Source organism: Mugil cephalus, chromosome 20 (genome assembly GCF_022458985.1).
Source record: "Mugil cephalus isolate CIBA_MC_2020 chromosome 20, CIBA_Mcephalus_1.1, whole genome shotgun sequence".
NCBI lineage: Eukaryota > Metazoa > Chordata > Actinopteri > Mugiliformes > Mugilidae > Mugil > Mugil cephalus.
The window spans coordinates 5613657-5638856 of NC_061789.1; the positions used below are offsets into that span (position 1 = coordinate 5613657).

Genomic DNA, 25200 nt, shown 5'->3' on the forward strand with positions numbered 1-25200 from the left:
TGTTTGGTAAATCATATATACGTCTTATAGCTTTTTTTTATACTAGCATATTTCTTAGCTTTGTACATTCAACACATTAAAATGCATTAAAAACATATTATTATTATTCAGCACTGCAGCAATGAATAATTCTCCTCTCTTTAAAGCCACCTTTCATATATATATGTGTGGTGTATTTCTTGTCGTCTGAAGGCCAAATGGGAGGCGGTCACGTCTCAGCTTGTGAAATTTAAACACAGTGTTCTCCCACCGTCTCATTCCTAAGGCAACGTTAATATGTAAGCTCCTCTATTCCCTCTTGTTCTCCTCTCTTTGTTTTTTGTTCTCTCCGTGGATGGTGCAGCAGAGATCAGTAGCCTGTGATTATAACACCAGAGAACGATAATTAACTGTAATAATACAGCAAAACATCACATTAGACGCATTTAATTCATTCTGTGTTAAGACAAAAGCAGCTGCAGGATTCAGAAATAGCTGAAGTAGATTAATGAGAGATGTTCCAGCAGTTAAGGCCGTCTCCTGAGAAAAGGTGCTTTTTTTCAAAGGTAGTAATTTTACGGTTAAACCTGTTCAACGGGCCATTTAAGTTTCACTTTTATGGTAATTATGTGTAATTACAAGTACAACAGATATCAATCAGGGAGACATGTAATGATGTTATCTTATGTCTTCTGTTCAAAAGATACAAAAGCTTTAAAAGCACAAAAAAATGTGTTTTTGGACTTGCACAACTTTTTTATTACATTTTAAAAAAATTTTAAAATATCAAAACATTTATTTTCTGGGGGGAAAAAACAGATTGTGGATAAGACAAAAAACTCAAAGGTGCTCTAAAGCGTATGGGTGATAAATTGTGGCAAATAAAGAATAAATTTGAGGTCCAGAATTTAAAAAGTGTTCATTAAAAGTGACTAATATATTGTAAAAATTAAAATGCACCTATACGTTGCTGCACATAGACTTCATCAGGGTGGCAAATCCAATTCTTTTCTTTGTTTGCCACACGTATTTGCTGTTTGAAATATAGTATGATCTTGATTGTGATATTATAACCATAAAATAGCATTTTTCATTGGTTTATTGCTGGAAAAGTGTAACTGTAACTTGTAACTTGCACATAATTGTTATAAATAAAAGTGTCCACTATTCTGAATTATTCGCACAGCACTGTGCAAAACATCTGTTTATTCCATAGTCTTTATTTCTCAGGCAGATTTATATTTACATTGAAATTCGTATTTCTAGTCATATTTATGTTCCATTCTGATTCAGGTTTAAATTAAACATATATATTTCCTACAGTTTTGTTTATCCTGTTTTTACTATTTACGTACATATATACAATGGAAACAAATCTCGTTGAATTGAAAAAAGAAAGACTATTCTTAATCTTCAAATTCTTAACTGTTTTGGGGTGCGCGTTGTGCCTACAAATTACGGTAAGATGCGTGTTTGTTATGTGTATTACGGTAACAGACGACGTCACCGGAGATACAGACACGCCCACTAGGGAGAGAAAAAAAAAACGAGAGTGAAAGAAGAGTGAAGTATTTACGCAGCTTGTTCTCCTGGAGACTCAACCCTGAACCACCGCGAACGTCCTGCACAGCGGCGTCGGCAGAATCAACGAAAATAAATTAATTTAACTCTGCCAAGGGTTTGATTTACTCTTTTTTCTTTTTTGAAATAAGAGTCGTGAAGTTGGAGAAGAAGAAGAAGAAGAATAAGAAGGTGAGTGATGCGCTCAAACGCCCCACGAACGGTCTGACATAACAGCTGTCACTTTTTTTTTATTTCATTTATTTATGCGTAAATTTAAGGTATGTCGCGTTTACCCTTTTTTTGTATGGTGGGAAAAAACAGCTTTTCATTCATAGACGTGTAGTCAGGCTCTGCTGTCCACACCCCCTTCCTTTCCAATGAAGTGCAGGGAGATGAGTTCGTGTAAGAGCTTCTCGTGGTTGTTAGGAATCCACCAGCAGCTCATTATGAGAAAAACATTAACCTCAAATGAGTGCAGAGGTGGCGAGTTGCTTTGTCTTCACACAGTCAAACCAGCTGTTATTGTTGGTGTTGTTGGGTGAAACCAGAAATGGACGTGCTTGTTTTTTTGTCCCACATTTCTAGTCTAGTGAAGGCGCCATCAACCCGCACGGTTTCGGTCAGGATGTGGCTTTAGTTAGTAGCTCGAAATGGGGCTTTAAAAAAATAAAAAACAAAAAAGTTTTGGTGGCACCTTCTTTATCTTTATCAGACCTGCACTCAGGTTAACAATGAGCTTTTGCAGAGCCTACATTTACATACGTCCTTGCATGTTTTGGCTTGTTCAGAGGAGACTGTACAGAAAATCCTCTGGGTGATTTTACAGAGTGCTTTTATTTCAGCAGCTTAAATGTCCTTGGTCTTTTTTTTTTGTTTGTTTTAAATTGCTGGTGGCACTGGATGAGAAACTGCATGCATTAAGGTGGTGTTTGGTAGCAGAAATCATTCAAAAAATCACAATATTTAATCACAAATTAGTTTAATCTGTCCTAAATCTACCTTAAAAATACGTTTTTAATGCTTCTATGAAATTCCAAACATATATTTTTTGCAAATTTTCGAAACAAATCCAGAATACTCTCCTGAATATACTGCGTCCATGCTTGCCCAAACAACCAGCACCATTTACAACAACTACTACTACTACATTTTGACCTCAGTGTTTAAAAAGCGTCTTAACATTACGGTTCTTCACGGTCCCCCCTGGTCTGCAGTGTTTGAATTTCATCTTGACATGAAGAGGCATTTCCTCTTCATGCATCAGGTGTATCAAATTTCACCCTGTTCGTGCAGCAGTATGTGAACCGCTTTACGTAACGCAACCGAGGCCAAATCATAAACTGTCGCTGTCCTAATTCCCGCGGTCCAGTTAACCGTGCTGCTTGCACTGATTTGAATACCTGGCCAGGAATTTTTATGACTGTGCCTCTTGTAAAGCTGCAGCTTGTTGTGGAGGCCTTGCATGTTGTTGTGCAATATGATTCGCTGTAATAGTCCCCTGTGAGTGCTGGCTGCAGGCAATAAAGCAATGACAATGAGAGAGAGAGAGGCGGGGCGGAGGGGGGGGGTAAGGGATGAAGAGCTGCTGCTGAGTTTGACAATAAATGAACATCTAGACAAAATGTTTTAATCGCATAATAAAGGTAAATGAATGAAGACGGAAAAAAGCCACAGTATGAGCACCCCTCGTCTTTACCCTAATTGATTGCTCAACATCTCACTGCACACCAGCCCCATTAGTCTTTAAATCAGCTGATATGAAAGTCTTCCATCCTCTGGTTTTTATTCAGATCTTTAGACAGCGGCTGTGGGGATTTGCTCCCATTCAGCACCGACAACGTTGGCGTCGATGCTGTCGCCATCCCAGCAAATTCCAAAGGCGCTGAATGGGGCTGAGGTCAGGGCTTTGTCTCCACCAAATTTCATGCTGAAATAGGAAAAGGTAAAGCACAAACGGTTAAATGATTACAAACATGTGGTTCCACAGATAAGAAACATAGTGTCATAATTAGAAACATGTAGCTCCACAGATTAGAAACATGTGACTTGACAGATTAGAAACATAGCATCACAAATAAGAAACCTGTGGCTCCACAGATTAGAAACATGTATCTTCACAGATTAGAAACATGTAGTTCTACAGATTAGAAACATAGCATCAAAGATTAGAAACATGTAGCTCCACAGATTAGAAACATGTAGCCCCACAGATTAGAAACCTGTAGCTTCACAGATTAGAAACATAGCATCAAAGATTAGAAACATGTAGCTCCACAGATTAGAAACATGTATCTTCACAGATTAGAAACATGTATCTTCACAGATTAGAAACATGTAGCTTCACAGATTAGAAACATAGCATCAAAGATTAGAAACATGTGGCTCCACAGATTAGAAACCTGTAGCTTCACAGATTAGAAACATAGCATCAAAGATTAGAAACATGTGGCTCCACATATTAGAAACATAGCATCACAAATTAGAAACATTGCAGTTCAGAAACATGTGGCTACTACCATAAAATATTTTTAAAATTATCACTATTGATAGTTAATTGATGTATTATTTGATGTATTAATTATTGGACATTAATTAATTATTCCAACAGCAGCTCACAAACGTGATAAAATGAAAATGGAAAATTTAGTGAGAACATGTGGGGATTTTTTTTGTGCAGATTTTTGTTTCCTGCTGTTTGTCTTAAGGGCAAATTCCACTCAACAATGAGTGGAATGGGTTGTGGACGCATACCTGCGTTTATCACCCCATCAGTGTAGGCTATACTTTTGGAAATACAGGTGTGAAGGCACATCACCAACCAAGTTAGCACTTTGTTTAACAGGTAAACTTAGAATATTCAAAATGTCCGTGTAAATATAGACTCTTTGCTCTTTGCTATGAAAATATGCCTCAGGTGCAGCTAAAAGTATCTTAATCTGTTTCTACCGCGACTGTCCAGGTTAGCCAAGGTAGCCATCATCACTGCTCTAACCTTGCATTACATTGGGTTTAAAAAAAGATCTGATTTCTCTCCACTGCTTCAACCAAACCAGTGTATTACTCACATACAGTATGACAGCTCTGAAGAGTTGTCCTTTCTTTTCATCCCAGCATTTGGGCTGATTATGCAGCGAGAAGACAGCCTCTGTGGTGACACAGCTCTTCGGCTTCGAGCTTCAGTTGGGCTGCATGTAATTAGTTTCTGATTATGGGACACGCAGCTTTAATTAATGACCTTTCCTTTGCGTTTATACGCTTTTATGAAACCTTATTAGAAGCCTGTTTCCTCTTGCTAAAGAATACAGTTTAACACACTTTACAGTGATTATATATCCTTCTCATGTACAACAATGTTTGAGAATTTAGGGAGTCAAGAACCCAGAAACATGTAAAGTACTTAAAGCAGTAACCAGCGACAGTGGCAAAAACTGCACTTCTTCAAATGGCCACTTGAGGCAGGATCCAATGTCGAGCGTCCTCATCTTTATAGCAAAAATAAACGCATTTACAACATAACCAAATTAAAAAAAAACTTGTGTCTAAATTACATCAAGGCTTACATTTATGCATTTACAGTGACGGGTTGCTAGCTTTCCGCACAGACGTAAGCTGCTAACCCTACATGCAAATTTTTAAAATAGCCAGGAGTTCAGAGTAGTTCAGGACTGTCAAGATAGTCACAGCTAAGACTAAAACATGAATTAAATTGCCAAATAGGTAAAAGAATTGTCAACGTATTTGAAAATTGGCTGTTCCATTGTGATCATTAGCTTTTCTGGGTGAATATTTTTGTGTTGTCTGCACCGAACATCTCAAGATATCACAAAAAAGGTTAAGAAATGGTCTTTGTTCACACCTTTTACATTATTTTACAGGCTTTAAGTAAATACTATTAAACACTGATACGTATTAGGACAAGAATTTAAGTCATAGGATGTGTGTTTAGGTTCCCGTGACGTTTGATTCGTGTCGAGGTCTCATTTTAAAGACGAATTCCTCACCTGAGACGGCCTGAGGTGTTTTTCTGTCTTTTTATTATACCTGCAGCAGTGTCATATTACATGGTGGGAAAGTCTGAGTGCTCTGTAAACACAACCAGGCGATGGTAGCGTACGCCCAAGACACGGCACACAAGCTCTAATTGCACTGTTTGTATTGTGGTATTTGGACCGTTCAATGTGACGATCCCTTCATGGATTCTTGATGTGGAGGACAACAACTCGTTCTTATAAACGGCGCCATGCATGTCAAAGAAATACACATTAAAAGCAAATATCTGGGCGAACTGACCTGTCTAGAACAGGTCCCAGTCCGTTTAATGGAAGGGAGGACGTCTTTACCCACGGGAAGTGACCAATTATAAAAGACAGCTGAAGTAAAAAAACTGACAACAGCAATTTGTTTATGTTCCTTTCAGAGAAGGCTGCATTGTTTGGTGAACCCTACAGGGGACGGCTAACAAATTCCCTTTTGTTTTCCGTGGCCTGCTTTTTGTCTTACCCTGCCCACTTTGCCTCGTTCAAAGGGTTTTCAGATGCCCTCTCTGGCCTTATGGTCTCAGACAGATAGTAGAATAAATATGAGGAATCCTAAACCATCGCCCTGGGAAACTACTCGAGCGTTTATTAAGGTCAAAGCTGTGGAGGCGACTAAATGAGATTCCTTAATCATTCCTCTAGTTGGACCTATAACCTGACACAGTTGGAGGAATGCTGTTCGTGTCAAGTGCTTTATTTCAGCAGTAAAACTTAATCACGCGCTCATGCGGCAGTAAAAGGTTTTACCCGGGACAAAGCTGGGCTGCTCCTCTTTTTCCCGTCGTATCCAGGAAGCGGCGTTCATCGGGTCTCGACACCTTCAGGAAAAGACAGAACTTCCTGAATGTGGAAAGTGGAGAAGGAAGCTAAAGAATCGGACCCAGTGAGAACCCAGCCCTGCGATATCCTGAGATGTTTTCCTGTTAACAAAAGTAAAAAAAAAAAAATACAACGTTGGCCCTCATACATGGAAACAGAGCGTCCCCTGTGGGTAAAAGCTCTAGGGGTTCAATCCATCATGTCGTCGACCATAGAAAAACAGAAATGACTGCGTTGCCACTATCGACTGATGGAGGCGCCGTCCGAAAAGCGATCAACATGCGTCTCCATTAGAGTTTTCACAAAACAAAACGGAACAAAGACACGGAGACTAGATAAAAGGGCAGTAGGACACGAAGTGGTTGAAGCCCGTACAGATGCACCCAAGTGAGCTCCTTGTTCTTTATCGAATCATTAATCATTTGTGCTTTGTTTTGAGCTAAGGAGTTGAATTTACATGGACTCAAAGGTTCATGACAAAAGATATGGTAAAAGTAGTTCAATCAAAGGCAGCGCCTTGACTCCTTACCCACTTTTGACCAGAAGAACCAACTTGAATAAATCATGAGTTAAAATAAATTATCCCTTTTGATTTTTGTGAAGATTGAAATTAATATTCTCAATGAGACGCTTTGCCCCTAAGAACATGGTTAAATATTAAATGTATATTTGAAGCTAGCGTGTAGAGCTTCAGGTTTCCCCTTCAGGCAGTTAATAATCACCACGATCGTGCCTCCTCTGATCGGCGATTCTCTCAGCAGCATCACAAACGTCTCTCGAATGCAGCCTTGGTTCTTCCTGGGTTTTTCCGCTGTAGGACACTAACCCTAACCCTAACCCTAACCCTAAAGCCTGACAAACCAATCAAATGCATCCAACATGCACCAACCCCATCATAAGCCACCAAATACTGGACAGTACATGCTGCAAAAATCTAGAGCCACGTGCTCTCTGGCGAACGGCCAACTATTGGCGTGGAGTCGTAGCCTCAAGACTATTGGCGCTCATCCATAAGATTGTTCAACAGTGATAACAATCACTTTAGACGTTGGATATATTTAATGCGGAAAGATCTGGATCCCATTTCTCTGCGATTATAGCCGTGCTATATCATCCAAGTTGATGCAAATCACAGTTTACATTCAACCCTCATGAATCTGTGCCTGTTTAAATTATGGGAGAAACATTGCATTGACGCACATCAGGGGCTGAGTCATCAAACGCTCGGATCAGGACCATCGTTTGCTGTCACACTTCTCACGTTTGGCCTCGCATAAACACCCACACTCGCATCCAAGCACACACACACACACACACACAGACACACACAGCTTAATTCAATATGGCTGTTTGTGTGTTTAAGGTTAATGCTTTCTGCATTCACTCCTGCTGAAAGCACATTCTGTCCTTCTTTGTGTCGGTGCATGCACGTCCTCAATAACCCGTCTGGGGATGTTTGCATCTCTTCATTCACGGCGGCGGTTTGATAATGGAGACGACTTGGACGGCGTCAGCTGCAGAGACTCTCAGTCCAAAGAGGTTCATGTCAGATTCGGATGATTTTAACACTGTGGGACGGATCCAAGAGCTGTGGAATAAAATTCTTTGACTCTATTTTTAGATGTTGAAGAGTCCAGAAGCTGTTTAAATGGACACTTTCACTGATCAGGCAGATCTTTCTTCTCTTGTGCTTCCAGATTCTTGATGAGTTTAGTGAATCTGGAGGCCAGGTCGACACCTTGTGCTGTTCTTATCTTATCTTTGGAGTTGTTCCTAAACAGTTTTTGTCTTAGCTATGGGGGTTGGAGTATCTGGTCTGGTCTAGGTGGGTGCTACATGTCTGAGTAACATCCACATGAATGAATACCAGGTCCAAAAGTTTCCCTGCACAACATTGTAGTGTCACAAGATGGTCGATTTTATTTACTTCTCCTGGTAGTGGTCATAATATTGTGGCTGATCGGTGTAGAAGTGTACCTCCTTAAAGCTGGGAGCTAAGTTAAGTTATTTTGCTGTGAACAGTGGTTGGTGGTGATATCTAAGCAGCATCTTAAAATGTTTCTGATAAGATCTCAGTCTGGCTTCAACGAAAACAAACCGACAAAAAAACAAAAAAGTTACTGGCACAAATTTTGATTTTGCGTCATCAAGCTCATTTCTCCTCAAATTCTACATCTCCAGTCGACCGGTTTCACTGCTCAGACCCCAGAGCACAGTCAGTCTTCACAACGAAACGTTGACAACGAAACAAAAGAACATATTTTGTGTAACGCTGGTTCGATGAGACGCGGCGGTTTAATTGTCTAAGTGCAGCTTTTCAGCAGACCTAATGGTAAATTAATTCAATTTGTAGTCGAGCAACAATGAAGGGACTATTTGGTTCCTGCTGGATCCGTGTCGGGTCGCATTCAGCCGCCTTTCGTAACGCTGCCTTTGTGTCGTTTCATCCTCGGTGACATTTCCTCTGCTTTCTCTTTTTGCCCCTCGAGTAAACAAGGAACTGAGTGAACCTGCGAGAGAGACAAATGATAAAAAGGGGAGTAAAAAGAGATGTGAAAGTATAGAAGGCGGTGATTAAAAGTGGCTCATGTGGTCATTAGTCTTTTGCCACCTCTTCTTTTTTTTCTCACCCCTGTACAGCTACAGGATCTGTCCTTTTAGTCGGGGCTGGTGTGACCTGATGTGGATGTTCAGCCTTAGCTGCCATTGTTAGTTTCTGGTGAAGGATATGGCAGGAAAATTGTCCTTCCTTCTTCTCCATATCCATTCCCAACATGCTCCCCGGCTAAAAGGCAAACCGATCACATTCAGTGGCTCTGTCAATCTTTTTTATCTTCATCTGTGTTTTTGTTTTCATCTCTCCTGATCTGTGACTTTTCCTTCCTCATCCAGCTTGAAGACCTCAGCCGGGTGGGAGGGGAGGGGAGGCGACTTCCTGAATTTCACGGGGTTTTTTTCTTTGGCCGACACAGCTCTGCGGCTAAAGTGTTATTCTAGTGCGTCCTTCGCAATTTTCTGTGGTAATTTAATCAAGTTAGTTTCTCAAACCAGACCCGATCCCTCGTTAGGAGCCAGGCCACAGCTGCTGTTGTCATCGTGCATGGTAACAATAGCATGCGTCAGCACTGCTAAGCCCTGTGTGGTGTGAGGTAGTAGTGGTAAGACACTGCTTTTTTACATTTAATTTCTGTATTTGAACCTAATGCAGTTCTGTTTGTCCAACTTGTCATACTTGTTGGTTTGTCTTAATTCATTAAAGGGAATTCAATGTAAATACTTCAGGTTTTGTGCAACTTATTTACTACATTTGGGTCCAGCTGATTTAAAAGCAGCACAAGTACAATTAGGTGAATTGTGTTGACCACCTATCGCTGACCCACTGTGTAAATGAGCGGGTTATTATGGTTTGTTTCATTTACCTCAGAGGTTGGAAGTTGGAGCTCGGACTTGGAATGATGTCACAGTCGAGTTATCGGCGTTCTAGTTACAGAAGTTGGAAAACAGGATGGACGCGTCCTCGAAAGCGCTAGCCTCGTCCGATTATAAGTTGGTGGAAGCGTGGTGTGTTCAATATTTACATTTTTTGAGTGCAATGTGAAATTATTATTATTATTATTGTTTTTGTTTAAAAATAATATTGTTACTATAATGTTAAAATGACTTAAAAAATTAGATTTAGGCTATTTAAGTTACACAAATGGTAAATCGAACAGATAACTTGATCCTTCTCGTGAGTTTTTTTATGAAAGTTATGTACAGTGTTTTAATCTACCACACGACCACACGTAGAAAAAATTCTAGAAAAAGTACACAATTAATCACTGTTTTGGTTTTACCAGGCTATCGTTTTTAGCCATCGTTAGCGCGACATGGACTAGTAGTCCCCATATAACACATGAAAAACTTAAATTGCACTGTAGCAGCATTTCAACGTATGTATATGGAAAAATACTGTCTGTACGACCGATTTAGTGCAACAAAAACTAATCAATGGAATATTACAGGAGCTTCTGATTAATGCTCACACACTGGGCGGCCATCTTGGTAACTCAGCTTGGTCGTATTGAGGATCCTCTGGTTTTCCAAGTAGGAAATCTGACTTCATACCAACTCGTTACTCGGAAATTCCAACTTCTGAGTACAAATGGAATGCACCAGTATTGAGCTAATGGGTGGATTTTGTTGCACTTTCTTCTACTTTGAACCCAATTAAAACCTCAAAGACCCTTGCAGCAGAACGTCTTTCTGAAGATGCATTGCACAGACTTTTGAGTGATTAGGGCCAGAAATCAATAACACAGAGTAGCTATAGATACTAAACAATGTGAATGCTCCTCTCTACATTAATGGATATGACCTATCTGTGTAGAGGTTGTGGTCGTCAGGCATAATGGCATGTGCAGATGGTGTGTTCTTTGTGTAAATTGTGATCCACTGGATTGGTATTTGCTGTATCAGCAGGGTCTCCGGGTGTCACGGTATCCAGGGAACTATTATGGAAAATTCCAATGGACAGAGGTTTGATCCGCTGCTGTGTGTGTGTGTGAGAGAGATAAAAATAAAGAGCATGGCTATTGTTTGTGCCTGGAAGAGAAGTATAGAGAAAGTCGATGCTGCATTTATACAGAAAGAGTCAAAATAAAAAGAAGCCATTGATTTGGTATTTTCCAGAGCCACAGGAAGTGATGTAGCACGGGTGCAAAGTCGTCAGCGTTTGGTCACAATTTCTAATTTGAATTAATGTGATTTAAGTAGTTTCTTTGAGCTACTCAGTTTTACATTGGGTATCTACCTCTGTGAGGAGCCCCAGGAAACCTGAGGTATTAATGTTAGCTAGCCGGTGTGCTGTTCCTATCACTCTTAAGTAACTTTGCAAAACTCAGGGCTCTAGATATCTGAAAGGTTCTCAGTCATTCAGGTTATTGTCTTAGCCAAAAATAAAGCTTAAACAAGGGCAACTGGACTTGTAGATTTTTTTGAAGACATCTTGCCACTCATCTAAGGAGCTTTCTCAGCTTTTCTTCAGTTTAGGTGTTTTATTAGGAACAATTCTTTGGTTTTTCACATCACAAACAAACTTGACTTGAAAGTGTTAATGGTCAGATACTCACCTGTAATCAGTTCCACCAGTATATGGTTCTCCAGATGATCAGGGCTCGAGGACTATTGCTTTAACGTTACTAAGGTTAATATTTAGTCAGATTCCCATCGTAATTGCTTTGCAACATGATTAGTGGAAAAGTTTGAAAGTTTGAAATGTGAGCCTGAAGACTTGTTGGCATATCCAACCTTGATGATCCACAATCCAAGCCTGACATTATCTCATCCTTGTAAAGCGACTTATGAGGTATCCGGTCTTAAGAGCTTGTTTGTGCGTGTTTGAATTCTGCTGAAATTCTGTGGAACCTCTCAAGTATTGCGCCAAAACCTAATACTGCTTATTCACACATTAACCTTTAAACATAAACAAAGTAATTAGGTTTTGTGACACTGATCCTCTTTGAAAGAGGTACCTGTTTATAAAGGTTGTCGTAATGCTAAGAACTAAAGAGCTCTCTGTACGGAAAATCATGGACATGTGGCTTTGATTTCAAACAACCCCCCGAATTGGTCCAGGCCTGACTGCCTTATGCAATTAATCCCAAGAGCAGAAGTTTTGGTAGAAAAAGAAGTCTGCATGAACCCCAAATGTTGCACAATTTTAACCTGCCTGGAAGGCATGCCAGGAAAAAGCTGTCATTCTTTGCTGTCCAAGAACAGCTGCAGGAAAGAGGAGGCTTTTTGGAAACATTGGTCTGGACAAAGAGACACAGTAGTTGTTTGGCTATGCTAACGAAAGACATTTTAGTTTATTTGTTGTTACTGAACAGCATTCAACCATTGATCCAACTATGAAGGCCACATAATACCAAAGAGTGCGTGAGTGCATCCGTCCAAAAGTTGAAATTCAGTCGTAGGCTGACCTTTACTTAGGGTACTGATGATTAGCGCACTAGAAAAGGGAAGGATTTTGCTTGGAAGACCAATGTTTAAGAATAAGTCTGCTAAGTCTAAAGCTCCTTTCACATCAAACGGAAAAGGTTTTCGACTCGGGTTGAATGACTACAGGAATGCCACCTGGACCCACTAATTTACACGATGACGTTGATGTACCTGCCTGTCACATCCTGATTCTGTAACAGGACGGCCTGTCAGACTGTGTCATTGTAGAAGCTCCAGGGCTGCGAGCAGCTCAAAAACAGGACAAAGTTTACTCCCGTAAGAGACCGATCTATGAAGGACACAGATTTTTGTCCAGTTTTTCAATCAAATGTGTTGTTACACGATCGTTAATGGAAGCACAGTTCTATTATGTCATATTCGGGAAATCGTACCAGGGAATCTTGTTGTGCACTGTGCATGCGTGCTTGTGTTTTTATACAGCTTGTACAGCGATATGGTGCACTTTTTTATCAATCATGGCAGCGGACTGGTGAGGCTGTGAGATCCGCAAGCTGCTCTTCATCCATGGAGAAGGGGAGATTCGGTGCACTTACATGTGTATTGATGATGTTGTCGACGCGATGATGCACAAAAGGCAGGTCGACCCGGGTCTGATGTGAAAGGGGTATAAGTTACTTCTGTAGTACTAGCTTCTGACGCCAATGACATTCTTTCTGAAGATTGAAAGTGCAATTTTGCAATTTCTTAGCTGAATGCAGTATTTTAAAGAAGTTGTTATTCAAATATGTCAGAAAAAGACAAAAATGCCAATGATGTGTCTGTGAAGGTTCTCAGACATCCAGGTCAAGGTTCATCCAAAGACACTGGAGAAAGGCAACTTGACCTGGGGAGTTTCTTCCAAGCAGCTTCTTGGTGACTGGTGGGGATTTGGAGATTTAAATAGGACCCGTCATCGGAGGATCTTTCTCTTCCCCAATGACTGGTTCTTGTTCACCCGAAGGCACTCATGCAAAACAGAGCAATGTGTCATTTCTTACACAATCAATGTGTGTAGTTTAGACAAGAAAAGTCAACGTTTCATTGCTTAAAGTCTTGTAATGTCGACTGACTTTCCTCCTCGTGTTTTTATTGAGAAGAGGATTATGCACCAGGTCTTATGTAAACAGAGCAATTGTGGTTTCAAATCTGTCTCTATGAATTTGAGTGAAAGTTGTGCCTGTGTGCGCGATGTTTGTGTAAGCACATTGTAAGTATTTGATCTACAAACACATAGGCGGGTGTGTTATCATGTCTGAGCTTATTACAGGCCTCGTCTTATCTTAACATATTCAACGTATGTGCCCCTTATCTTCCTGTTTGGCACATTTAACGACTCGACGTATTTACACATTCTGTTCAGCACCTTTTGACTCAAGCTGTTTCAGTTATGCTTTTCTTATTTAAAAGAATATTATGGACTACTTGTTATCGCTTCTTCATTTGTTTCCAGTTAAATGATCATTTTTGCCTTTCATGGTCAATCAATCGTAATCTTTGATGCAATAAGACTTTACCATTTTTATCTTAAGATGCTGTTACTTAACTTACTAATGTTGTTGTTTAACGTTGCTACAGATGCATTATTTTGTTGAAAATGTTGTGATTAGAATCCATACTTTCCTTTATTTGTGTTGTGTTTACTCCAAAAGTAGAATATTTGCGTTTACATCCTTTAGGTTAAGACAGATTTGTAGTTGCGTGTCACTTGTACGTCGAAACGTATGCTTAAATGTCAGAGACGACGACAGCTGTGATTGATGCATTGATTTGTTTGTGTCTCTAATCAGTCGGACAAGAACAGACAATTCTTACTTGTTGACCTTCGTAGAACTCCGCCCAATAAACAATTATCCACACAGTCTTCAACACTTGTTCCAGAATATGAATCATTTCTTTGTGAGGTTGTGTGGTTCTGTTTGTGGTTCTGAAACGGCAGCAGCGATCCATTAGAGACAGCGGCTGAGTCTGAAGTAATGTTGGTGTTTATTTCTGTACAATGGGAGAAACTGAGATTGGATCTCAAGTGATGCTTAGTAGTGATGCGCGGGTCGATACTGAAATATCGATACTTCCAGCACCAGGTCTTTATGCTCTAAAATCAAATCAAAACATCAATATTTTCACACAGGGTCAGAATTAAGATGCAAGTTTTCATTATATAGTAGTATATATATATAATAGTCCTATTATTTTACTTATTTCTTTCTTTTTTTTAGGCAAAACATTTCCAATACTTGAAAATAAATAAATAAATTACTCTGATGTCCGTTTTTCAGGTTTACCAGACACATTAGGGTGTCGATATCAGATTGGTATCGCCGATATCAGCCTGAATTTTACTCAGTATCGGATCAGAAAGGAAATCGGTGGTATCGAACATAACTAGCCGGTCTTTGATTTTTGGGGTATATGGTCGTAAAACAAGCTACAGGAAGGTTAACATCTCTAACCAGTATTTTACAGTGTAAATAAACAGCAGGTTTAGTGTCAGACTCAGCAGCAGACTTTCTAGCTGGGTAGTAAAACATCCAACCGCCATAGTGGCGTTTAAAGCAGCCATGGAGTGAAGAGCAAGACTTCACGGGCTAAATCTGTACTCTCCTTATCGTGGTTTCCAAACCCCTCTCGGGCATTATCTCTTGTTTATCTGCCACTTTTCCGTCTCGTTGCAGAAGCCCTGCTCCTTCCCTGCTGCTGATCTCCTCAGCCTGCTATTTCCTCCCCTCTTAATGATTTGTTTGTTTTATGCCTCAGCTCTTTTTAACTGCATCCCAAATGACAATAAATTTGCTGATTCACATCTGCATTGTTTGGGAGGGTTGCTGTTGCCTCTTTTATAAAGAAAGAAATACTGAAATATAGATATATGTGTGTGTTGTTGTTGGGTTATTAAGGGCTGCTTGATGTCCAGAGGGGCTGTTATTACATTACCAGATATATATTAAGTTAAGACGGATCAGATGCTCGATGTGTTTCGTGCAACATAACTGTAAGACCCCTTCAGACCCCTGCTGCAACGCCAAACCTTTGCAGACGGAGACCCAGGGATCTGCAGGTGTTTGGCTTTTCCCATCGTTTGCAGTATTTCAGGTTTGTCTGCGCACTCTCGTTCCAGTGAGAGATAGGCAGTGGTTGCTTCCCCGCCCTTCATGATTTATTATTCATCTTTTTCTTTTTTTTTTGTCCTGTGTGAAAACCAGATTCCACAGAGCCAGATAATCCATCACAACCCTGATCTGCCTTTACTCCATTTCCGTCACGGTGCCTGGCCATGGCTGGTTTCTTATCAGTTCGTGACGAAGGAAGTTGAAGAAGTGGTTTCCTTAAATCTGTCTTGCAAAGTTGATTTCAACTTCAGCCTAAAATATTGCCTGTGTTGTCGCTGTTGTGTCGTCATCCATTTATGGTGAACGCACCATTTAGCTGATTTAGTGTGTGTTTAATCTGCTGAGGGAAAGCTGCCAAAACCTGTGTATTAATATCCTTTGTTGACCTGAGCTTTTAATTGGAATGTGAAGTCTGCATTAGCTTGTTAGCATGCTAACAGTTGCTTATTACCCCTAAATTCATATTTTAGCTGAGGGTAATGGGAATAACAGTTTGGTTAATCGGTATCTGGGCTAATCCCAAGGATTTTTTGTTAAGTTCAAGTTTTGACTGAAGTCACATCAACCCTTTAAAACCAAATGTGTCGCTCACAGCACGTTTACGCTACTTTGCTTTACAGTGAATGCTACTGGAAAAACTCCAGTGGTTTCTGGAAGCTAAGACGTTGTACTTTACAGCTTATTATCGTAATTTCTCTTGAGCCTCTCCTTGAAGGTTATTATACTATTATAACTTGCGGTAAATTGGAAATAACTGCCCAACGTTCCAGGTATTATGGAAAAAGAGGCTAAAGCACTTAGCTGTGGGACATTTTCTGACCTTTATATGTAGGCCACCGAAGAGTGGTTTGCTAACTAGCTTAATTGTTGCTGTTGCTGTCAGCCATGGGTGAAAATGAGCTAAATTCACATTACCATTATTCTGTTGTGTCACTAGAATAAAGCCTTCCTCTAATTTACATGTAGCCAATTAGCCTAGCTGCTAAGTGCTAACTAACCAGCTTTGCTTTTTGCTGTTTGTTAATGTAGCTGTAAAGAGAATTGACCAGAATCAGTGTGTCAGGATAAAAAGCTAAAGAAGCTTGAGCGTATACTCAGTGGGTTTATTTCACACCATTGTTTGGGTAAAAATATTAATTATTTTCATCTTAAGAAGAACCTAAAGACCTTTTTTTTGTTTTGTTTTTCGTCTGGTATTGAAAGCTCTGCTTCTGGAAACGTTTTGTGTGTTGAGACACACACAGAGAGAGTCCATGAGCTCCCCGTTCCTCTTTCATTCCTCTTTTATTATTTGTTTAACAGCTCCCGCCGCTCCGCCGTGTAATTTTCTTTTCAACAATCCGCCCCGTAATGGAAAGTAGAACTCAATGGAGGTTTTCTTTTTCTGCCGCTGCCCTAATTGGTCGACGGGCCGGTGATGTAAGACCCGGGGCCGAGGAGGTGAATGAGGGGACTGTTCTCCGTCTCCGGGGCTTCTGTCAGGTCGCCGCGGCGATCGGCCTGTCCTCAAATTGTTGTTGCCATGGTAGCGAGGGCTCTGCCACCACCAGCCAGACAGACAGCCACTGATTCAGTTCATTTTTTTTGTGTGTACTTGTGAATTTGACGACTCTAAATATATTTTTTTTCTTTCTTCTTTTCTCTCCAGGTGTTTAACATCTACATTTTCCCACTTTTTCTTCATCCTTCTTCCTCCCCACCCTTTTGGCCCCGCCTCTCCTGACATGTCCTCTCGGGCCACGCCCATCCAGGGGTCTCGACCCGTGACCCCTCCCCTCCCATCCGCGGGATCCCCCCATTCTCCAGGTAAGGACGCGCACAGATTAGCCATAACATTATGACCACTGTGGGAGTGGGTGCCCCATGGAAATGGAGACGTGTCGTCCATTTTTCATACAGTCTGTGGGTCAAACATGTGAGCTTAACTTCCTGTCCCGCTCCACTACCAAAATAAAAGCATGAACTGACCCCAAAAGTAATCATGTGGAGAAAGAACATCTGACCGTAAACATGAAAATTTTATCTTTGAAGGTAAAATTCTTTATTATCTCGTGTGGTGACGTTTGGAGGCAGAACACAAACGGCGCCACAACATTGTCCCATCTTACTATGTTTCTATGTTTCAATGTGATTTTTCTTCTCAGAGTCCCTGAAGCTTCCATCCTGCAGACACAGAGACCGCTCGCCCTCCCCCATGAGAGGCTACCTCGTCCCCAGCCCTCTGCCCACGCGAAGAAACAGGACCTGCTCAGCGTGAGGACAAACACACAAAACGCACAAGCACTCAAAATAAAAAAATTTAAAAAATAACCAAACACAACACAGTGGAGCAGGTTTGACATGTGTTGCCTGTATTGAAAGTGAAGCTTTGTTGATTGATGATAGAAAGACAAACAAAACCATGAAACTCACGAAAACGAAAATGTGTAACAATGATAGATCTGTGTTTCTTTTTCTTTTTTTTTTAACTTAACTTAGTTTTTTATTCATACATATCTGCTGTTTTTCATGATTTTCAATACAATGTAGTGCCAATAGGGACATAATAACAATTATGACACAACAAAGGAGACTATAGTGAATAAACTAGAATATAAATAAATATCATATTAATAATATAGATTCATATTGTATTACTTCCTCACTGTAACAGTAACCTAGTGAATTCTGCTAATAGACCTAACAGAGAAGGACCTTTTATTTTTAATCTTTCCTTATTTCAGCGTTTTTTGCAAATAAACGCCTTTTTAAAGTAAACTGAATGCTGTTCATGAACATTTTGGAGCTCGTTCATGGTCTTGGTCTTTTTTAAAAGCCAACGCTCTGAAGTTTCCATCACAAAAGTCAGAATCGCTCTAAGTCACTTTGTTCTTGACTAATTAAAGTTGTCACACAGTTAAAAAATAAGAAGTTCGGATGTGTTGGTTGAATCCTGCACTGGCTTTGATCAATGAAAATCAGGAGAAAATTACACATTGCATCATGCAACATTGACTCTAACACAACTCTGACATGACTGTGTGACCTCTCCCTCCGTGCCTTCAGGACGGCCCGTGCAGCCGAGGGTCCCGTGTTCACTGGTGTGTGTAAATACTTCTCCCGCTCCAAAGGCCACGGCTTCATCACGCCATCGGACGGGGGCAACGACATCTTCGTCCACATCTCGGAGTGAGTGCGCCGCCGAAGAGCGGTTTAGATCCGATTTAATCTAATTTACCTTCATGTTTTCTCAGTTTTAATCACTGCACAGGGCCGGGCGGCCGCCGTGGCTGCAGCAGTGCGTAGGAGGGAAGCTGAATATCTGATGACCTTCACCGATTTGCTTTTGTTATCACCCACAGGCTTAAAAGGCAGAGACGTCAGCAGTGAACACAAGTGTTTAAAAAAACACCTACACACACACACACAGAAATCCCCTGATCCTCTACAATTAGTCAAAAAGAGACTGCCCACGTGGCACTGAAGTTGTTTGGACACAGCAGCTCGTCTTGGAGGGTTATTATAGGTGTGGAAACGTCCCAGTAAACTTTGTCGCTCCTCCTCCATCGTCCAGTAATTGAGTGTTTTCAGGTTGTTTTGGTTTATAAATCACTTAAATACGTCACTTTTTATTGGAAGAATCGCTCAGCAAATCCAATTTGCAGCTCTGCTTGGATTTCAGCCCGGTTTTTTTAGGTGCTCAAAGCACAACTTACTTACTTTAATGGTTCTTATAGCTCGTTGTTTCTGGACATATCAAGCAGCTATTTACGGAAGAGGATTAGGGCCACTGAAATAAAAACATCAGAATTCTGAAATTAATTAGTTTTTCAATGAAAAAGATGTAAAATCTGTATATGTCCACAGTTGTAGACTAGCTGTTAGGAGCGATTAGCAACTAAAGAGTCAATACGTCAAATCAAATCTATTGTTATTGGACAAATGTTTGACAGAATTTTCTGCAGTTCTGCATAAAAATGACCCAAAATGTCCTGAAAGTAGACATGTAAACCTGGATTAAACAGAAATATTAAACATGTGACTTAGTGTATTCAGGAAAAATGAGCCAATATTACATATCTGTGAGGTGCAAGACCATAAGCCAACCTTTGTTTCCAGCAACAGATGCAACTGAACGTTTTCCGGTAACTGCTGATCCGCCGTCTACAGCGACTTGAATTTTAGCCCGTTCCTCACAAAGGAACCACTTCAGTCCTGAGATGTTTATGGGTGGATTATTATATCCAGTGGATTAAGTTCTTGCTGCCGTGATCCAGTTTCTCTTCAGATGCAGCCTAAACCAGGACATTATTACCACCCCAATGCTTCATGGTGTGATGAGGCTCTGCTGCTTCATCTCTAAACGCGATACAGGCGCAATAAGGCAAAATAAAAGCAATATTTCTGAAATTTCGATAAAGTTCAAGTGCTTTTTGTAGGTGTTTCCATTGAATTTAATTGTCGTAAAGTCTCGTCTTGCAACATCCCATAATTCACTTAAATTCTCGTCACATGAGACTTCACTTTGAGGAAGATGAACTGGTCACATGACCTGATTTGAGAGGTTTTTGGAAACGTACATAGCGATATTTAGGTTTTTGCGCATTTCTAGGTTTGGAAACACGGCAACTGATGATTTCGCTCTCAACCAGTCGTTGGTAACCGGTCATAGTAACGTTCTTTTTCTTTCCATGTCCTCTCCAGCATCGAGGGGGAGTACGTGCCGGTGGAAGGCGACGAGATGAGCTACAAGGTTTGCTCCATCCCTCCCAAACACGAGAAGATCCAGGCGGTGGAGGTCACCATAACCCACCTGAACCCGGGAACCAAGCACGAGACCTGGGCGGGACACGTCGTCAGCAGCTGAAGGGAAGGAGGAAGGGAGGGAAGGAATGAAGGAATGAAGGAAGGAAGGGATGGGTGGAAGAGGACGAAGAGGACGATGAGATAAAACTCGAGTTGTTGATGTTTGAGACTCTGGGACACGTCAGAGGTCGTGAGACGCCGTGAGATCTTTTCTCGGGAAACCACACAGTTGAGTTTGAGGTTAATTAATCATAGAAAGACTTAACATTAGTTTTATTTAGAGCTCACATGTTGCAGTTTTACTAGTACAGTGTTTAAAAAGGGATTTCATGGGATTGGGGGGAGGAGAGAAAGATTTTTTTTGAATTATGAAAGACAACTTTGAGTCCCAAACCGTGGCTCATGTTTCCAGGTGTACTACGTGTGCCTACTTCTATCCAGAGAACTTAACTGCTCTTCTCGTGCCTACTTACATCAGAATATAACGTGTTTGGTCATGTTTGCGTGGCTATACAAGTGAATTAAAGCATTTTCAACTGTTACATTATGGTTTATTCTTCATTTTAGTTCTTCTTCTCTTTGTGTTGTCTCCTACTTAAGATAGAGGGAAGTAACATTACAACTTTTTTGTTTGTTTGTTTTTTGTTTATTAATTTATCGTTTTTTATCACAAATCAAGAAATGAGACCGAAACGTAGAATTTTTATATAAAATTTTTATGTACATAAAATGACCAAATTCATCTAAAAAAACACAACTTTATCTTGTAAATAGAAAAAAAAATATTTCTCCGAAAAATCAGATTTTTTTTATCGTATATAAACACAACAGGAATGAAACTTAATGTTGTGGAAAGTTCTTGAAATAATTCAAACACCACACTGGTATTATTATGTTCAATGATTCTCTTAGATGTAATGTAATTAAAAGAAAAAAGGTCAAAGTTAACAACATTATAATCACTCTAGATACTTCTCCAAACAACAAATTATATATATATATAGTATATAATAATAATAATAATAATAATAATAATAATAATAATAATAATAGTTAATACAGATTCTATTGGAGCGTGCTTCCTTTCAGTTGTGGAAAAAAAATAAAATAAAAAAAGTAAAATGAGCTGGTGTTGTTTACTTCCATGTGAGTTTCTATAAATCCTAAACTCGTGTGTAAAAGGAGAATAAACTAGGAAACAGCAGGTAGAACTTATTCTGAACATGAAGTCTGTGTAATTTGATTTGACTCAGATCAAATATATTTAACACAGAGTTAAAAAAAATAAAATAAATCATATAAAATAGAAACATCAGCCCCAGAGGGAAGATACTCTTTAATAGGAACATCTATACTTTCATCTACTCTCTTTATTACCACTACTACTACAACCACTACCACCTTTATCACAACTACTACTAACACTGCCACCACTACTACAACTAGTACTACTACTACTATCACTACTACTACCACTAACACCACTACTAGTACTACTACTACTGCTGCTACCACTATTACGATTACCAGTATTAATACTACCACTAACACCGCTACTACTACTACTGCTACCACTACTACCTTTACTACTACTACTACCACTTCTAATACTATGACTACCGCTACTACTACTGCAACCAGTACTACCTCTACTACTACCACTACCACCCCCACCATTACTACTACTACTACTACTACTACTAATACTACTATTAATACTACTACCAGTTTTAATACTATGACTACCGTTACTACTACTACTACTACTACTACCACTTCTAGTACTACGACTACTACTACTACCATTACTACCACTACTACTACACCATTTGGAAACACCCGCCCTCATGTGGCGACTTTTATCTACTGCAGCTCTAACTCCATCATCATTTCCTCTTCAGGAGAATATTTTTTTATCTAATGTCGACAGGATCAATGCGGCAGACTAGACACTGATGTTATAAAAATCAGACACTGAAATCTAAAGTTCTCATCGTGTTTGAGCGATGGGTAAATGTAAAGTCAGATGTTTTAAGTAAATAACTTCTGCCAAAATGATTTGACACAGTGGAGATTTATTCAGATGTATCTTGTGACCTCTTTGAGGGGACTTGGTTGTAAACCCCTTAAATGAACCAGCTACATAAAGAAAAACAGTCGTGTGACGGCTCCACTGATCTGAAACCAGACGTGTTGCAGCAGTGTGACTGTTCCCATCCTGGTTATAGTGTGCTTGTTGTTGTAAACAGATAATTCCAGCAGGTGGCGCTTAAACACTATTTTTTTACCTACACGGTCTGTTAAGTAGTCGAGGAAATAATTTAAATAAAAAACATATGATGGGGATGTAAACGATTTGTAATACACATGAGGAAGTTTAGGGTGACTGAGGATGAAAATGGGTTTGGATACAGCTGAAAAAAAAAAATACAATTTATGACTTTAACCACATTGGTAAAACGAGTCAGTATCTCAAAATTCAATAAACTTCAATAAAGAAAAATAAGAGCTTAGTATCTTGAAACCACGATTTACTGTCTCAGAGTAATTGAATTTCAAACAAGAGCAACTTTTGGAAAATTTAGCAAAATATTGATATATATCGGTTTTGTGTCTTAAAATAAAGAGTTACACTTAGTATCTAGAAACAATCAGAAAACCTTTCAAACATAATCAAAATAGTGTTTTTTGTTGTTGTTGTTTGGAAAATAATAGTGATCTTTAAATACTGACTTAGTATATCGAAATATAAATATTACTCTCTTTCTCTTTTCTCTTCTTTTATCTTTAGGGAAGACCTATATCCAAATGATAATTTTTTTTATCTGGAAATAATGAGGTGTTACGTCAAAATGAACGAGAAACTTTTCAAAAAAATAAATTATGAATTTTTTAAAAAAAATAACAATAAGAAGAAATTAATTATTTTTTGAAAATAATATTTCTCTCTATTTAAGGGGTTTGTTTCTTGAAATAAAGAGGTAATATGACAAATTGGTTATTTAATTTCTAGAAACAAGTAGAAATTTTTGAATTTTTTGAACATCGTATCACAAAAAATATCGCAATTTCAAAAATATTCGAATATTTTGAGAATAATAAATCATTATCTCGAAATAACAACGTTACTAAATGGGATTAGTATCTTGAAATAATCAGAAAACCTTTCAAAAACAATCAAAATAGTGAAAAACTTTTTGAAAAATTTAGGGATCTTTAATAATGACTTGATATCTTACGGAAACAATCAGAAAACTTCGCAAATAATCAAAAATAATGAGGAAGTACAGCGTTTCTCAGGGTCCTTTGTTACTTTTAGATGTTTATTAATTATTTTTAGGAAAATTTTTGATTTGTTTTTCATCGCATTGACGATGAGCTTTTTTTTTAAAATAAAGAGGTTGAAGAGAATAAAGGTGGAGATCAGGGAGATATAAAGGTGGAAAGAAAAACAGAAAGCAAAGACGCAGAGGAGAAGCGGTGAGGAGGAAAAGAAGAAGAGAAGAGAGAGGGATGGAGGAAAACAGATGATGTGAGGGGGGAGGAGGAGGAGAGGAGGAGGAGCAGAGAGGACTCAGTCTGTTCGCTGGCAGGAGAAATCAGCAGCAGGACAATGGACACTATCCTCCACCCCGGTTCATAACAGGCTGCTTCTATAAACTGGAAAACGAGGTAGGAAGCTGCTCGCAGTCTCACACGGTCTCAGTGTTGTTTTAGCCGAGGTTCAAATCCACCGTTTAGTCCGTGGAAGAGGAGAGGGCTGCAGGAAGGAAGCGACGCAGCGCAGCAGACAGACACCCGGAGGGGCCTGCCCTCCGTCCGCCTCCGGGTCCCCGAACTCACCGGTACCACCGATTTACCCACCGTGCCATCCCCCGGGGAAACACCTACACCATGCACCGGGTTTATAACGGGGGTAGACCTGAACAGGAAAAACCAACCCGGAACACCCGATCCCCGCTTACTTTTTTTTTTTTTTCTTTCCTGCATGAAAAACGTCACGCCGAACTCCCTTTGCAAAAACCTGCTGTTTTATATTCGCGTACTTCCCAGAAAGAAAACCAAACCCTTGGATGTCAGATAAGATTCATGTTGATTTATTGGCGTCTTTTATCGCATTCGGCGTACGGGTGATGCGTTAAGTCGTGTTTAATTTGAGTCATAATTACAAAATAAAGTGTCAGGAGAGGGCACGTCGCCTTCGGCTGCGGTATATTTTTTGACGGAAGCGGATTATTGGGAAAGCGGATAACAGCTCAGATTGTACCTCTAATAAATGCTGCTCCGCGTGTTATTATGAAGCCGAATTAACAAGTGGCATGTAATTAGTCGCATTAAGCGTGAAATTTCTCTGAGGGGTGAATATATGCGTGGCAGGGAAAGAAGAATGTCAAAAATAAGAGTTTTCGGATGGTAGTCCGGAACGCGCAGCGTACGTCGGTGGTATATGCCAACAAAGCCAAGTCTGTAGCTAGCCGCAGAATGAACCTTTGCACTAGGCCAAACCCGGGAGTCTCCTCTACAGATGCGGGGATTGTCGTGTGGATAGATGGAGCCATTGTGTTTTTTTGGCCATAATGTGCCTTCTGTTGGGGACACGTAGACACGCAGAGAAACAGAGATGCTGTGCAGGCATGGGCGACTTATTATTATTACTCACGTCTGAAAGGGCAGCACATTAACATAGCAGCTTCAAAACATGCACACCAGTCTCTGCAGTCTGCTACTTGGCAACAAAAAAAAAAAAGGAAGAAAAAAAACAACCTCTGGATGTGTTGCTGTGTTTGTGGTGTAGCCTGTATTTAGTGATGGGAGGAGGCGTTCAGGGACCTCCCATAAATAGATTGGGAGTCAATAGTCGTTTGCATCCTTATGCTAAAAGATGATTGAGACAGACAGACAGGCTGGCTGTGCTGGCTGTGCTGCAT

At 39.9% G+C, this 25200-nt stretch overlaps 2 protein-coding genes across 4 annotated transcripts in view; both read left to right on the top strand.

Annotated features, from left to right (window-relative positions):
* The first annotated feature begins 1523 nt into the window (after nt 1-1523).
* Nucleotides 1524-20814, top strand: carhsp1 (calcium regulated heat stable protein 1). Of its 2 annotated transcripts, XM_047572862.1 has the most exons (6): nt 1524-1731; nt 3333-3484; nt 17136-17293; nt 17632-17740; nt 18533-18655; nt 20171-20814. In XM_047572862.1, exons 3-6 carry the CDS (start codon nt 17212-17214, stop codon nt 20331-20333), a joined length of 477 nt encoding a protein of 158 aa, XP_047428818.1. In that variant the 5' UTR covers nt 1524-1731; nt 3333-3484; nt 17136-17211; the 3' UTR covers nt 20334-20814. The 2 variants fall into 2 exon arrangements, with proteins under 2 accessions (XP_047428818.1, XP_047428817.1); XM_047572861.1 differs by lacking the exon at nt 3333-3484 and having other exon boundaries at nt 1525-1731.
* A 3001-nt stretch (nt 20815-23815) lies between these two features.
* LOC124997387 (neurabin-2-like) overlaps nt 23816-25200 on the top strand; it is a 29642-nt gene continuing 28257 nt past the window's right edge. Inside the window, exon 1 of one of the 2 annotated variants that reach the window (XM_047571050.1) lies at nt 23816-23944. The gene's annotated coding sequence lies outside the window, so the exon portion shown is untranslated. The remainder of the gene's footprint in view (nt 23945-25200) is intronic. The other variant, XM_047571051.1, reaches the window with a different exon arrangement.